Below are 11692 nucleotides of genomic sequence, written 5' to 3' on the forward strand. Positions count from 1 at the left end.
ATTTCGGCACACTCCATAATTTTTCTGTATAATTTTTCCATATAAAATTTTTAATCAAGCCCCCCCCCCCTCCTGGTCAAAGGTGTCCCTCTTTACCAATCTGAAAATCTGGTCACCTTAGTATAGGAGAGAGACGGTAACTCATTTTTGTAAGGTTCTTTGCATAGTAAATAAATACATTATACACTCACAAGTTATAATATAATAGTAAGAGCAACTTTATTATTATTATAATTTTTTAACACTCACTAGGAATGAAGCATATTGAATACTATTTTTTGACCAAAATGACATCAAAGATATTTCCTTTCTTGAACTGAATATTTTTAAAGCCAGCTGTTTTGAAGAGTATACGATGCTCTGATGTTGTCCGTGCTTTTCCTTCAGAATGAAGCAACATTATGATGCAGTACATATGAGCAGGAAAAGACCCAGATATTTCTTCATCAATAGTTGGTTCCACTACTAAGACTCCACCACCTGTTGCAAAAATAATTTACTAACTCAGGAATAGGTTCTCTAGAAAAGAAAAAGTGTCCATGCATCTCACTTTCATTCCTCTGACTGTGGCCTTTCTTCAATAGTGGGATTCAGCTGGTTCCCACCAATTCAATGGAACCGGTAGCTAAATTTTTGCTCAGTCTCCGGCACTGGAAGCCAACTCTCAGCCACATACCCAGTCACCCATTCATATCTTGCCGTCTCTTTTCCCTCCCCACCCTCACCGGGCATGGCTCCCTTTCATTGGGGCATGTGGAATGAGATAGGGGTTCCTCTTGCTGTCTCGTCTCCCCCACCTCACCAGCACGGCACGGCTTCCTGCATCTCATGTAGCCAGCCATACCCTTTATCAATACAATTTGGAGGTGGCAGGTGGAGAGGGGTGGGACAAGGAAGGAAGAGTATTCCCAACTTCTGGGCTGACTGACTTCTTCCCAGCAGAGCTTTCTCTACCTTTCAGTGTCGGCCATCAAAGACAAGATTTTTGTGGGCAGAAGAGCTTGCCCCACCCACCACTGTCCAGATGCCCTTGCTTCCCTCAAGCATTTTTTGGCCTACCCGATTTCCAGCTCCATTGCATTCTTTAGCCTCTGGATTTAAAAAAAATCAATTAATCAATCTGAACTTCTTGTTAAAAAAAACTTGTGAAGTTGGAATTGATTGAATGCAATAAACTTGTTTCTCTGCACATGATTGTGAGAAACGTGATTAGGAAATGTGAGGTAGCTGGATATCAGGTAGACAAAGAAATGCTTAGGGGAAGCAAGGGCATCTGGGTGGTGGTGGGTGGGCCAAGCTCTGCACTACGGCAGTGCAAAGGAGAAATGGACAATTACTGCAACTGGCACGAGGCAGCTTTCCCTCTTTCCCTGCTCCTCCTCCTTCCCTCTTGCCAGTTGCACCATTGCCCATTTCTCCATTGCAGTGCAGCGCCCAGGATCCACTTTGACCCAAAATCTGCCCTACATTGGGCCCAGCTACGATTGTGCTGCCAACTTAATTCCTCACTCCTCTCACTTTTGCCCGCAGACTGACCAACACCCCCTGCATGCAACTCCACAGGGAGGGGGGAAATCCCTCCCTCCACTTCCTTCCCCCCAATTCTTCACCTTCCTGTGTGAGCTCTCAAAGAGCATCAACTCCTTGTCTCTATGGTAACCCTTCCTCCTCATTCTTCAGAAACCTCATCTCTTAAAGGGGCCACATCCAGAAGGCTGAAACAGCCTCAAGACCAACTTGCAGACAAGCACCCTCAGAAACAACCTTTTGCCAAAGGGTGGAAATTTAGCAGCCTGTTTTACCAGGGTCAAGTTGCCTGTCATAGGAGAATTGTCCCACATGTATGGCAGAGCTGAAACACACTGATGGGTCATGCCTCGCACAACAGCCAACCTGATCCTGGGCAAACCAGTTGTTAAATTATTTGAATCCCACCACTCCCCTTTTCCCACTACTTTCCCCATCTTCCAAAAACATTGTTTTGGTCTATTTTTCCCTACGTCAAATCCATGGTCTATTTTAGTCTCCTCAGAGTCCTAAGTGATCTCAAAATATTTTGCCAATCCACAGCTACTTTTGCATTTCCTAACTCATAGCACATACTGCTTTAGTCCAATTTTAACCAATTGGAGGCCTTAGTCTGCTCCAGGGATGAATTCAACTTACCTTCGCTACCGGTTTGCAAATGTGAGCGTGCACAGATTGAGCACTATCTATATTTTGTCAAAGGTTGTTGCAAGTACAGAAAAAAGCCATGGAGGACCCTGATTGGCTTGCTTCTCTTCCCATTCAAAATGGCAGTTTTTCTCTTTCTAACAATGCAAATGTGCCTACCTGGCTTACAGGCCGTAAATACTTTTGTTAGTAGCTGGATACACTTTTTATCACTCCAATTAAACAGGACTCTTGATAAGATGTAAAGATCTGCTTCAGGAATTGGATCTTTAAAGAAATCCCCTGCAAAAAGAATAATTCATTTAATAAGGTAGAAATCAAAGTCTATTATCACTTTGGAAACAGAATTTATTCTCCCTTTCACAAAGCTTGATTTGACAGTGCCACTAGCTTCTTTCAATAGTGTTTTTTGAAATGGCAGAAATATTGATTCCAAACATATATTACCTTCTTGGAAAGTGATCTGGGAGTCATCTGAAAATGCATTAAATTTTTTAGATATTTCCACAACTTCAAGAAGATCAAAAAGTTTCACAGTACAAGTTGGGTATTTTGAAATCAATTCTTTAGCTAAGCCACCGCTACTTCCTTAAAAAAAGAAAAAAATGCAAAAAAAAGGAACAATGTAAGAAAAAATATCCTGCATGTCAACATTTTTAACAATTTACTAGAATATTTATGATTACTTTTTTAGAAAAACAGCTCATTGGGTTTTTTTATCCATTTGAACTAATCAGGCATATAATATTGTGATTTAAACAAATATATTCATTAAGAATTGTCTGATTTCTTCTCCTACATTGTTGCATTTTTATTGCTGTCCTTTTGCTATAGACATTTTTTTCCATTTCTTTGAAAACCTATTTACTAAATATTACTTCTCATTCCACTCCTATCCAGTGACTCTTTGCATCACTTTTTCTTTCATTACTTTGCTTTATCAAAACTAAAGACCACCATTTTATTCTAAGTGGTTGCAGTGAAATTAGTGTAGTTAATCCAATCTTTTTTCTACACTATTGTTATAATTCCATGCAATAGTATCTGTTTAAAATCAGCTTTTGCCTTTTTCCATCCTACGAAACCATTTTTAAACTTAATACCAGTTATATAAAATAGGATAACTGTTTGATGGTGAGAATAATTCTAATCCAACATAATTTCAGAGCTTGATGTTGGAAAAGATAGTTCTATGATTTTCATATTGTTATGGTCATCCCAGGTCCAATTGTGAGAATTTTCCAAAATTTCTTCAAAAGCAGCTCAGTTTTTCAATGTGTTCACTGGATATTGATAGGGAGTACTACTTTGTCATATTAAGATACATGGTTAGCAAAGCAAATATTGTATCTGTAAAAGTCCATTGTATGCACATCAGGTGTTTTGTTCGAGCATCTTTTACCCTAAAAACTCCACAACAGTAAATGTAGAACTGTGATGCATTCTGTAATTGTTTTCATACATTTTTTTTTCTTTGTGTGCCTTCAATTAAGTCTTGAATCCTGGCAACTGCCTGGATAAGTTCCTACTGTTTTCTTGTCAAGATTTCAGAACTGGTTTGCCATTGCCCCCTTCCTAGGACTGAGAGAGACTGGCCCAAGGTCACCCAACTGGCTTTATGCCTAATGCATGATTAGTACTCACAGTGTCCTGGTTTTTACTCACTACACCACCTGGTTCTCTTTTCATATTATGCATCATGGCAATAACTCAACCAGACAAGAGAGGAAAAAAGAAGGAGAAGAGTGCTTTCATCTATAAATATTCTCCCACTTTTTTCCAAACAGGACTGTTGCTACTGTGTTTCCCCGAAAATAAGACAGGGTCTTGTTTTCTTTTTACCCACAAAATATGGCTTGGGCCTTATTATGAGGGGAGGGTTTGTTGTTTTGGGGTTACTGGGTGGCTGCTGTCTTGTGAGCAGGCTCCCAAAGAGCCGGGCACAGCCTCATGGGCGAATGGCTGTGTTGCGCTGTCGCAGCAGTGTAACACAACAGCCATGAAGTGACCACGCTCATGAGCAGCCACCTGGCAAACCTCCTTTCCAGCCAGGCACAGCAGCATTCACTGACCTAGGGGTATCGCCAAGCCGCGTGAGCTGCCCGGCTCCCACGGTTTGGCACCTTCGAAATGCCAGTGAATGGTGTCCTGCAGGCTGGAGAGGGGGGTTGCGCGAGCCCTGTCCCAGCTCTCCCTGCATAGCCAGGGCACCTCCACTGCCGCCACCGCCATCCCAGCATGGCTTTTTTGGTGGCTTCCAAACCGAGTCTTCCAGCAGTGGCTGCTCTGAGTGTACGCTCTATGGTTGTGGGCCAGATGCCGGCAGAGCATACAACCATAGAGCATATACCCAGAGCAGCCACTGCTGGAAGACTTGGTTTGGAAGCCGCCAAAAAAGCCATGCTGGGATGGTGGTGGCAGCGGTGGTAGCAGCGGCGGTGCCCTGGCTCTGCAGGGAGAGCTGGGCCAGGGCATCGTGAGGTTGGGAGGCGTATGAGCAAGAGCGGAACAGCCACTCAGGCAATCCCCCTCTCCAGCTGTGCAGAGTGTCATTCACTGGCATTTTGAAGGCGCCAAGCTGCGGGAGCCAGGCGGCGGCAAACAGATGCTTACGCGGCTTGGCGATACCCCTAGATCAGTGAATGGCGCTGTGCCTGGCTGGAAAAGGGGTTTGCCAGGTGGCTGCTCATGAGCATGGTTGCTTCATGGCTGTTGTGTTGCACTGCTGCAACAGCGCAACACAACCGTTCGCCCCTGAGTCTGTGCCCAGCTCTTTGGGAGCCCGCTCGCAAGAGAGCAGCTGCCCAGAAATCCCCCTCTTCAGCTGGGCACAGCACTGCTCACCAACCTAGAGGTATCCTGAAAGCACCAAGCAACGTGATCACCTTTGCCTGCCCCCGGTTCCTGCAGCTTGGCAACTTCAGGATACCGCTAGGTGAGCAGTGCTCTGCCTGGCCGGAGCTGGGCGGTTGTCCAGGGGCCTTATTTGCAGGGGCGGGCTTATATTTTTGCCCACCAGAAAAATGTGGCATGGCCTTATTATCAGGACATGTCATATTTTCGGGAAAACACAGTAGTTACTTTGAGACATCCAGTAATTCTGATAAAAAAAATTAAAAATAGTTATTTATAAATAAAATTCAAACCTCTAGAAAAAACAAGATCACAGGATGGGATCTTGCAATTCTACTTTTGCAATTGGAGAATTATAAGATCTCCAGAGTATGGCATGGAATTAAATTGCTAGTAATATGCATGATGATACTTTCAGGTACTTACCACCCAGATCACAAATGAGCTGAAAACCAGAAAGATCAAAGGCAGAGACCACTTCTTTTCCATGCAGACTCCAAGCCTCATCCATGTACCTGAAAAAGGTTTCAATGCTTTCCTTTGATCTAGAATTAAAATTTGTACTGGCAGATGATTAACAGAGCTACAACTAAACACAATACAACATGAGCAGCATTTGATCATGAAGCTAGAATTGCACTTTTCATTATTCTATTCATTTTTTGCAGGTTTTTGTGTTACTGCTTTAGTTTTAAAGAGCAGGTTGCTTAATATCTGGATTGAAGTAAAATGGCATTAGGTGCCTGTTTGAGGGCTGAATGGATTATTGCTATTTCCATTCAGTTTATGCCTGAGGAATTCCTGGCCAGAACTGCTGAATATGCCAATATGTGCCTCAGGGTCAGCTGTTTTTGAAAAATCTCAAAAATAGTCCAAACTTCAGGAAGTTTGAATTATTTCCAAGCCAGGAAAAAATGATCAGATGAGTTTTAGAACAGAGGTTAATGAGAAAAAAGACAATATTATGACAATCCTATTCAGCACATCTCTCCACACTTCTTCTCGTTGCAAACCATCTTCCACAATTTCCATTAACTGGTGATAAATTGTCCGTAGACAGTTTGCAATCTAGTCTCAAAATTTCTGATTGTAGCTTGGATGGAATATGAGCCCAGTTAGAGCAAAGCTAGGCTTTGGTTCTGCTTACAGCATATTGGCCAAAATCAGTGTTGGTGGGTAGCATTGCTAATGTAGTCTTTCTGTCTTATTAAAAACTTCCATGAAATTTATAAAAATGCTTTTACCTGTACACAGGTCCATAAAATTCCTTTGAAGAAATGCCATATATTGATAGAATCTGAGGTTTCCCGTCCCTGCAGATATTTTTAGTTTTTTTTTAAATTGAAAGCAACAAAAATACCATTAATGATTACATTTTTTTTGTCTCCAGCATCAAATAGTACTTATATTCAAATAGTGAATCATATTGCTTGCGAACATTACTGTAAAAATAATACAGGCTCTAAACAGTACTAGAATCCTGTGAAGTGAGTAAACTGAAATTAAATCTTTATGTCCATCTAGTTTCTCTACTTCTTTATTATTAAATAGCATGAAGATCAAATAAATTCCTTTAATCAATTCTTTTGAAGGCTTTTTTAAACTTTGAATAAAAAATAGATCCAGGGAAACAAATAGATCCAGAAAACTACAGACATATCAGCTTGACCTCAATACCAGGGAAGATTCTGGAAAAGATAATCAAGCAATGAATCAGCAAACACCTAGAAGCAAAGTTATAACCAAAAGCCAACATGGGTTTTTCAAAAACAGATCATGCCAGACTAATCTTATTGCATTCTTTCACAAAGTGACAAAATTAGTGGACCAGAGGAATACTGTTGATATAATTTACTTGGACTTCAGTAAGGCATTTGATAAAGTAGACCATAACCTACTACTAGATAAAATAGAAAAATGTGTGTTAGACAGTATCACCACCAGATGGATGCATAACTGGCTGACCAACCGCACTCAACATGTAGTCCTCAATGGAACTGCATCTACATGGGGGAAAGTATGCAGTGGAGTATCCCAAGGCTCTGTTTTAGGGCGAGTACTCTTCAACATCTTCATCAATGACTGGATGAGGGGATAGATGGGGAACTCATCAAATTGGCAGATGACAACAAGCTGGCAGGAATAGCCAACACTCTAGAAGACAGGCTTAAGAATCAGAAGGATCTTGACAGACTTGGACATTGGGCGCTATCTAACAAAATGAAATTCAATGGTTAAAAAAAAGTAAAGTTCTACATTTAGGGAAGAAAAACAAAATGCACAGGTACAGTATATGTGGTACCTTGCTCAATAATAGTAACTGTGAAAGGGATCTTGGAGTTTTAGTGGACCACCATTTAAATATGAGCCAGCAGTGTGCAGCAGCTGCCAAAAAAGCCAACACAGTTCTAGGCTGCATAAACACAGGGATAGAATCAAGATCACGTGAAATGTTAATACCACTTCATAATGCCTTTGTAATGCCACACTTGGAATACTGGATCCAGTTTTGGTTACCACAATGTAAAAAAGATGTTAAGACTCTAGAAAGAGTGCAGAGAAGAGCAACAAAGATGATTAGGGGACTGAAGGCTAAAACATATGAAGAACGGCTGCAGGAACTCGGTATGCCTAGTTTAATTAAAAGAAGGACTAGGGGAGATATGATAGGCGTGTTCCAATATCTGAGCGGCTGCCACATAGAAGAGGGAATCAAGCTATTCTCCAAAGCACCTGAGGGTAGGACAAGAAGCAATAGGTGGAAACTACTCAACGAGAAAAGCAACTTAGGAGAAATTTCCTGACTCCAACACTGGACGTTTTTAAGAAGATGTTGGATAACCATTTGTCTGAAGAGGTGTAGGGTTTCCTGCCTAAGCAGGGGGTTGGACTAGAAGACCTCCAAGGTCGCTTCCAACTCTATTCTATTCTATTGTGCTCTCTGAATTATGATATCTCTCTAACATGCTCTTGGTAAAAAGATTGTTATTTCACCAATGCTCCTTTCTTACCTTACAGCTTCAGGCAAGTATTGCAGTGATGAGTATGCACATTCTGAGAAAAACTTCATGGTATAATATTGAGACTTTGGGCTTGATTTAGCCAGAAAGACATCAGCAAACTCTGTGTTTCCATAAAGATCTGAAAATGAAAGCATAAAACAATTGCTTCAAAATGCCATTGTTGAATTCCATATACTTTTGAGATGAGCAAAGCATAAGGTTCATTATAAATTATTACATTTCAGTTTATTTCAGTCACAAAACCCAAATCATTTGATCTGGCATCCCAAAAAGTGTTCCTGATGATGTTGAAACAAGTCACAGGCTGGCAAAGTGGCTGAGTTCTCTGGACATAAGCTTTATAATGTAACAAATTAGTTAGCAAAACTCATAACTATGAATAACCATTTCAAATTAAAAGAAGAATGAGAGAAGAATGGCCAGAAATTGCTAACTCCATGAAAAATAATGCTATGTGATAATTTTTAAACAACTGTTATTGCTTCTCCCTGCTAACGGAATCACCTTTGCCATCCTTCCATTCCACTTTCAAAACCTTTATCTCCACACAGGCCCCCAGCAGCGTCTGCATCCCGGTGAGACTGGTCTTCAAGCACTCGGCCACAGTTGCAGATGATAGCAATTTCCCTGACTCTCTCAGAAGATCGAAGACACCCAACTGACTGGCAGTAAATATGACCTTGGAAGAAATGGGCAGATGTACAAAAAAGAAAAAGCGTGAATATAGATTTAAGCTTTTTAGGGTTTCAAATAACACAGAGAACCATACTTGCACTTCAGAGAATGATACACTCTAGGAATCAGGAAATATTATATATGGCTACCAACCGGTGGCGGGATTCAATTTTTTTTACTACCGGTTCTGTGGGCATGGCTGGTGGGCATGGCATGGCTTGGTGGGCATGGCTTGGTGGGCATGGCAGAGGAAGGATACTGTAAAATCTCCATTCCCTCCCCACCCCAGTGGAAGATTATTGCAAAATCCCCATTTCCTCCCAATCAGCTGGGACTCAGGAGGCAGATAATAGATGGGGGCAGGGCTAGTCAGAGATGGTATTTACCGGTTCTCCAAACTACTCAAAATTTCTGCTACTGGTTCTCCAGAACTGGTCACAACCAGCTGAATACCACCGATGCAACCAACCTGTCCCACTGCTACTGTTTAATGAGTAAGAGAAAAAAAATGGGCTCATAGATCTATTTATTTGCACCACATTCTCACTTCAGAATAGAGTGATTAACAGCCTAGAGGCACTCAACAGCAAGATTTATGTCTTATAAATGTTATAAATAAATAAAAATTAAATGGAGCAACATTATTGCAACTAGTAGGATCTCTCTTGAGTGCTGGGTTTATTTAACTTATTTCTGGGGAAACAGTTGGGAGGAGCCATATTTGCATTAGGAAAAAAAAGTTCAGTGATTAAGGATTGTGCAAATATGTTTACTTTTTTAATTGTTTTTAGCTGATAAACAAAAAAGAGAAAGAAAGCAGACAAAGCACAAAAATAATAATGATAGAAATATATACTTTGCCAAAAAAGGGGGGGGGAGTATTGGTGAAATACAACCAAAATTTGTGAAATACATCCAAAAATAGTATATTTCAGTATATATATATTTGTGCTGATAAATAAATAAATACACACAAATGTAACAAAAGGCAACAGTAAAAATATTGGGTTTCTGTCTGGATGGTCTCTTGTGACGAGCCGGAGAATGGAAGCAGTGAACTTCCTCCCATATTTGGGCATACCAGGGGTTGTGACTTTAAATATACATATATACATATATACATATATACATATATACATATATACATATATACATATATACATATATACATATATACATATATACATATATACATATATACATATATACATATATACATATATACATATATACATATATACACATATACACATATACACATATACACATATACACATACACACATACACACATACACACATACACACATACACATATACACATATACACATATACACATACACACATACACACATACACACATACACACATACACACATACACACATACACACATACACATACACATACACATACACACACACACACACACACACACACACACATACACATACACATATATATATACATACATACATACATACATACATACATACATACACATACTAGGCAGCCCAGGTTCAAATCCCAGTAAGGGTCTGGCTAGCTGATGAGAGCTAAATAGCTTGAAATAGATCTATACTAGTCTCCCTTTATTTATTTATCAGCACAAATAGAATATATATATATATATATATATATATATATATATATATATATATATATATATATATATATATATATATATATATATATATATATATATATATATATATATATATATAATGTGCAAATATTATTATTTATCCATAACCTACTTTTGTATAAATTATTTTGAATTAATTTCTCCCATATTTCATTATACTTGTCCATGCAAAATCCATGCCTTCTTCAATCTTCAATAAGTGGAGAGTACTATCAAGTCTTCAATTCACTGATAAATGAAGCCATACATTTACTGTATCTTCCCAATGCTGTGCATTAGGGTTTTTTTTTTTTTGCCATAATAGGGCTAAAATATGTGTCCTTTTCACAAATTCTATTTATCAGTTTTGTGCTTCAAGATAATATTCTGCGAAAGTTTTAGCTTTTGTTGTACATATTTATATAATTCACTACTTTCTCCCAAAATTTGGTAAGTGTAGGACTGTAAAATGTCTATGGAGATTCTCAGTCATCCAGGTCATGGTTGTCCCAAAGGCAATTGGTTCACCCAAACCAGTAGTGGAAATCGCAAGTGGCCATGCGCACCTGCCGTGGCTCTAGGGCATCCCATTTAGGCCCATTTTTAGGCAAGGCGCATGCGCAGAAGGCGGTGCACATGTGTGGACGTGCTGACATGTGCGCCCACACTCACATTTGCGAACCAGTAGGGAAGGTAAGTGAATACCACCCCTGATTTACTTAATGCCTTTGGGCATTCATTTAATATCAGTGGCACTGACTTAATAACTGTGATGTTTGCTTAACTGCCATAAAAAAGGCCCTAACTTTACTTCCAGTCATGCAAGTACTTTCATTTACAACCCTAATGACTTACAACCATATTTCAAGGCTCTATAATGATCATAAGATGAGAATTGCCTGTATATAATTCCCCAAAAAATTAAATTGATATTTTATAGCCATTGAAATTTTACACAGACAAGAAATATGTTTTTGTAAGTTTAAATATCTGATACATCGTTTGCAAGTATTGCATATCTTACCTGTGAAATTATAAATGAATGCTGGTGATGAAAGAACATTTTTATTTTTTCAGTTTCTTCAGAGGAATGCATTGTGTTCTTAGGAAGTTCTGCAATAGTCCTCTTCATATTAAATCAAAAATATTAAATCTTCAGTTCTCTAGGCCAGCACTTTAGATTTTTATGATTTGATGCCACAATCAGAAAGTCAATAAATAAAGCCTTAAAGGAATTGTTTTAAATAAAGCAAAAGGAAAGAGGGAAGGGAAATTTCATTAAATATATGGCAATGAGAATCACCACTATTCACAGAAAGACAAGTAAGGACGTAAGAAAATAT

The 11692-nt window shown here is 39.3% G+C and overlaps 1 protein-coding gene across 2 annotated transcripts; it reads right to left on the minus strand.

The window, feature by feature from the left end:
- Positions 1-271: 271 nt before the first annotated feature.
- Positions 272-11481, minus strand: LOC148043293 (acetylserotonin O-methyltransferase-like). Of its 2 annotated transcripts, none has more exons than XM_087726228.1 (8): positions 11374-11481; positions 8556-8730; positions 8040-8169; positions 6273-6341; positions 5455-5573; positions 2623-2763; positions 2335-2457; positions 272-480 (listed from the first exon to the last, which is right to left on the minus strand). In XM_087726228.1, the coding sequence occupies exons 1-8, from the start codon at positions 11479-11481 to the stop codon at positions 272-274; spliced, it is 1074 nt and encodes a 357-aa protein (XP_087582354.1). The 2 variants fall into 2 exon arrangements, with proteins under 2 accessions (XP_087582354.1, XP_087582353.1); XM_087726227.1 differs by having other exon boundaries at positions 2623-2759; positions 5451-5573; positions 11374-11445.
- Positions 11482-11692: the final 211 nt, after the last annotated feature.

The sequence above is a fragment of the Thamnophis sirtalis genome, unplaced genomic scaffold, assembly GCF_051295495.1.
Source record: "Thamnophis sirtalis isolate CommonGarterSnake01/CBP01778 unplaced genomic scaffold, rThaSir2_p1.2 scaffold_12, whole genome shotgun sequence".
NCBI lineage: Eukaryota > Metazoa > Chordata > Lepidosauria > Squamata > Natricidae > Thamnophis > Thamnophis sirtalis.

What these genes read in the sequence shown, in the direction of transcription:
- LOC148043293 (XM_087726228.1), bottom strand. Translation starts at nt 11,481, where the DNA reads ATGAAGAGGACTATTGCAGAACTTCCTAAGAACACAATGCATTCCTCT. An exon ending in GGAATGGAAGGATGGCAAAG is followed by an intron (nt 8,170 to 8,555) that starts GTGATTCCGTTA and finishes TTTCATTTTCAG; the next exon opens with ATCTTTATGGAAACACAGAG. An exon ending in TTTTATGGACCTGTGTACAG is followed by an intron (nt 5,574 to 6,272) that starts GTAAAAGCATTT and finishes TTTTAATTCTAG; the next exon opens with ATCAAAGGAAAGCATTGAAA.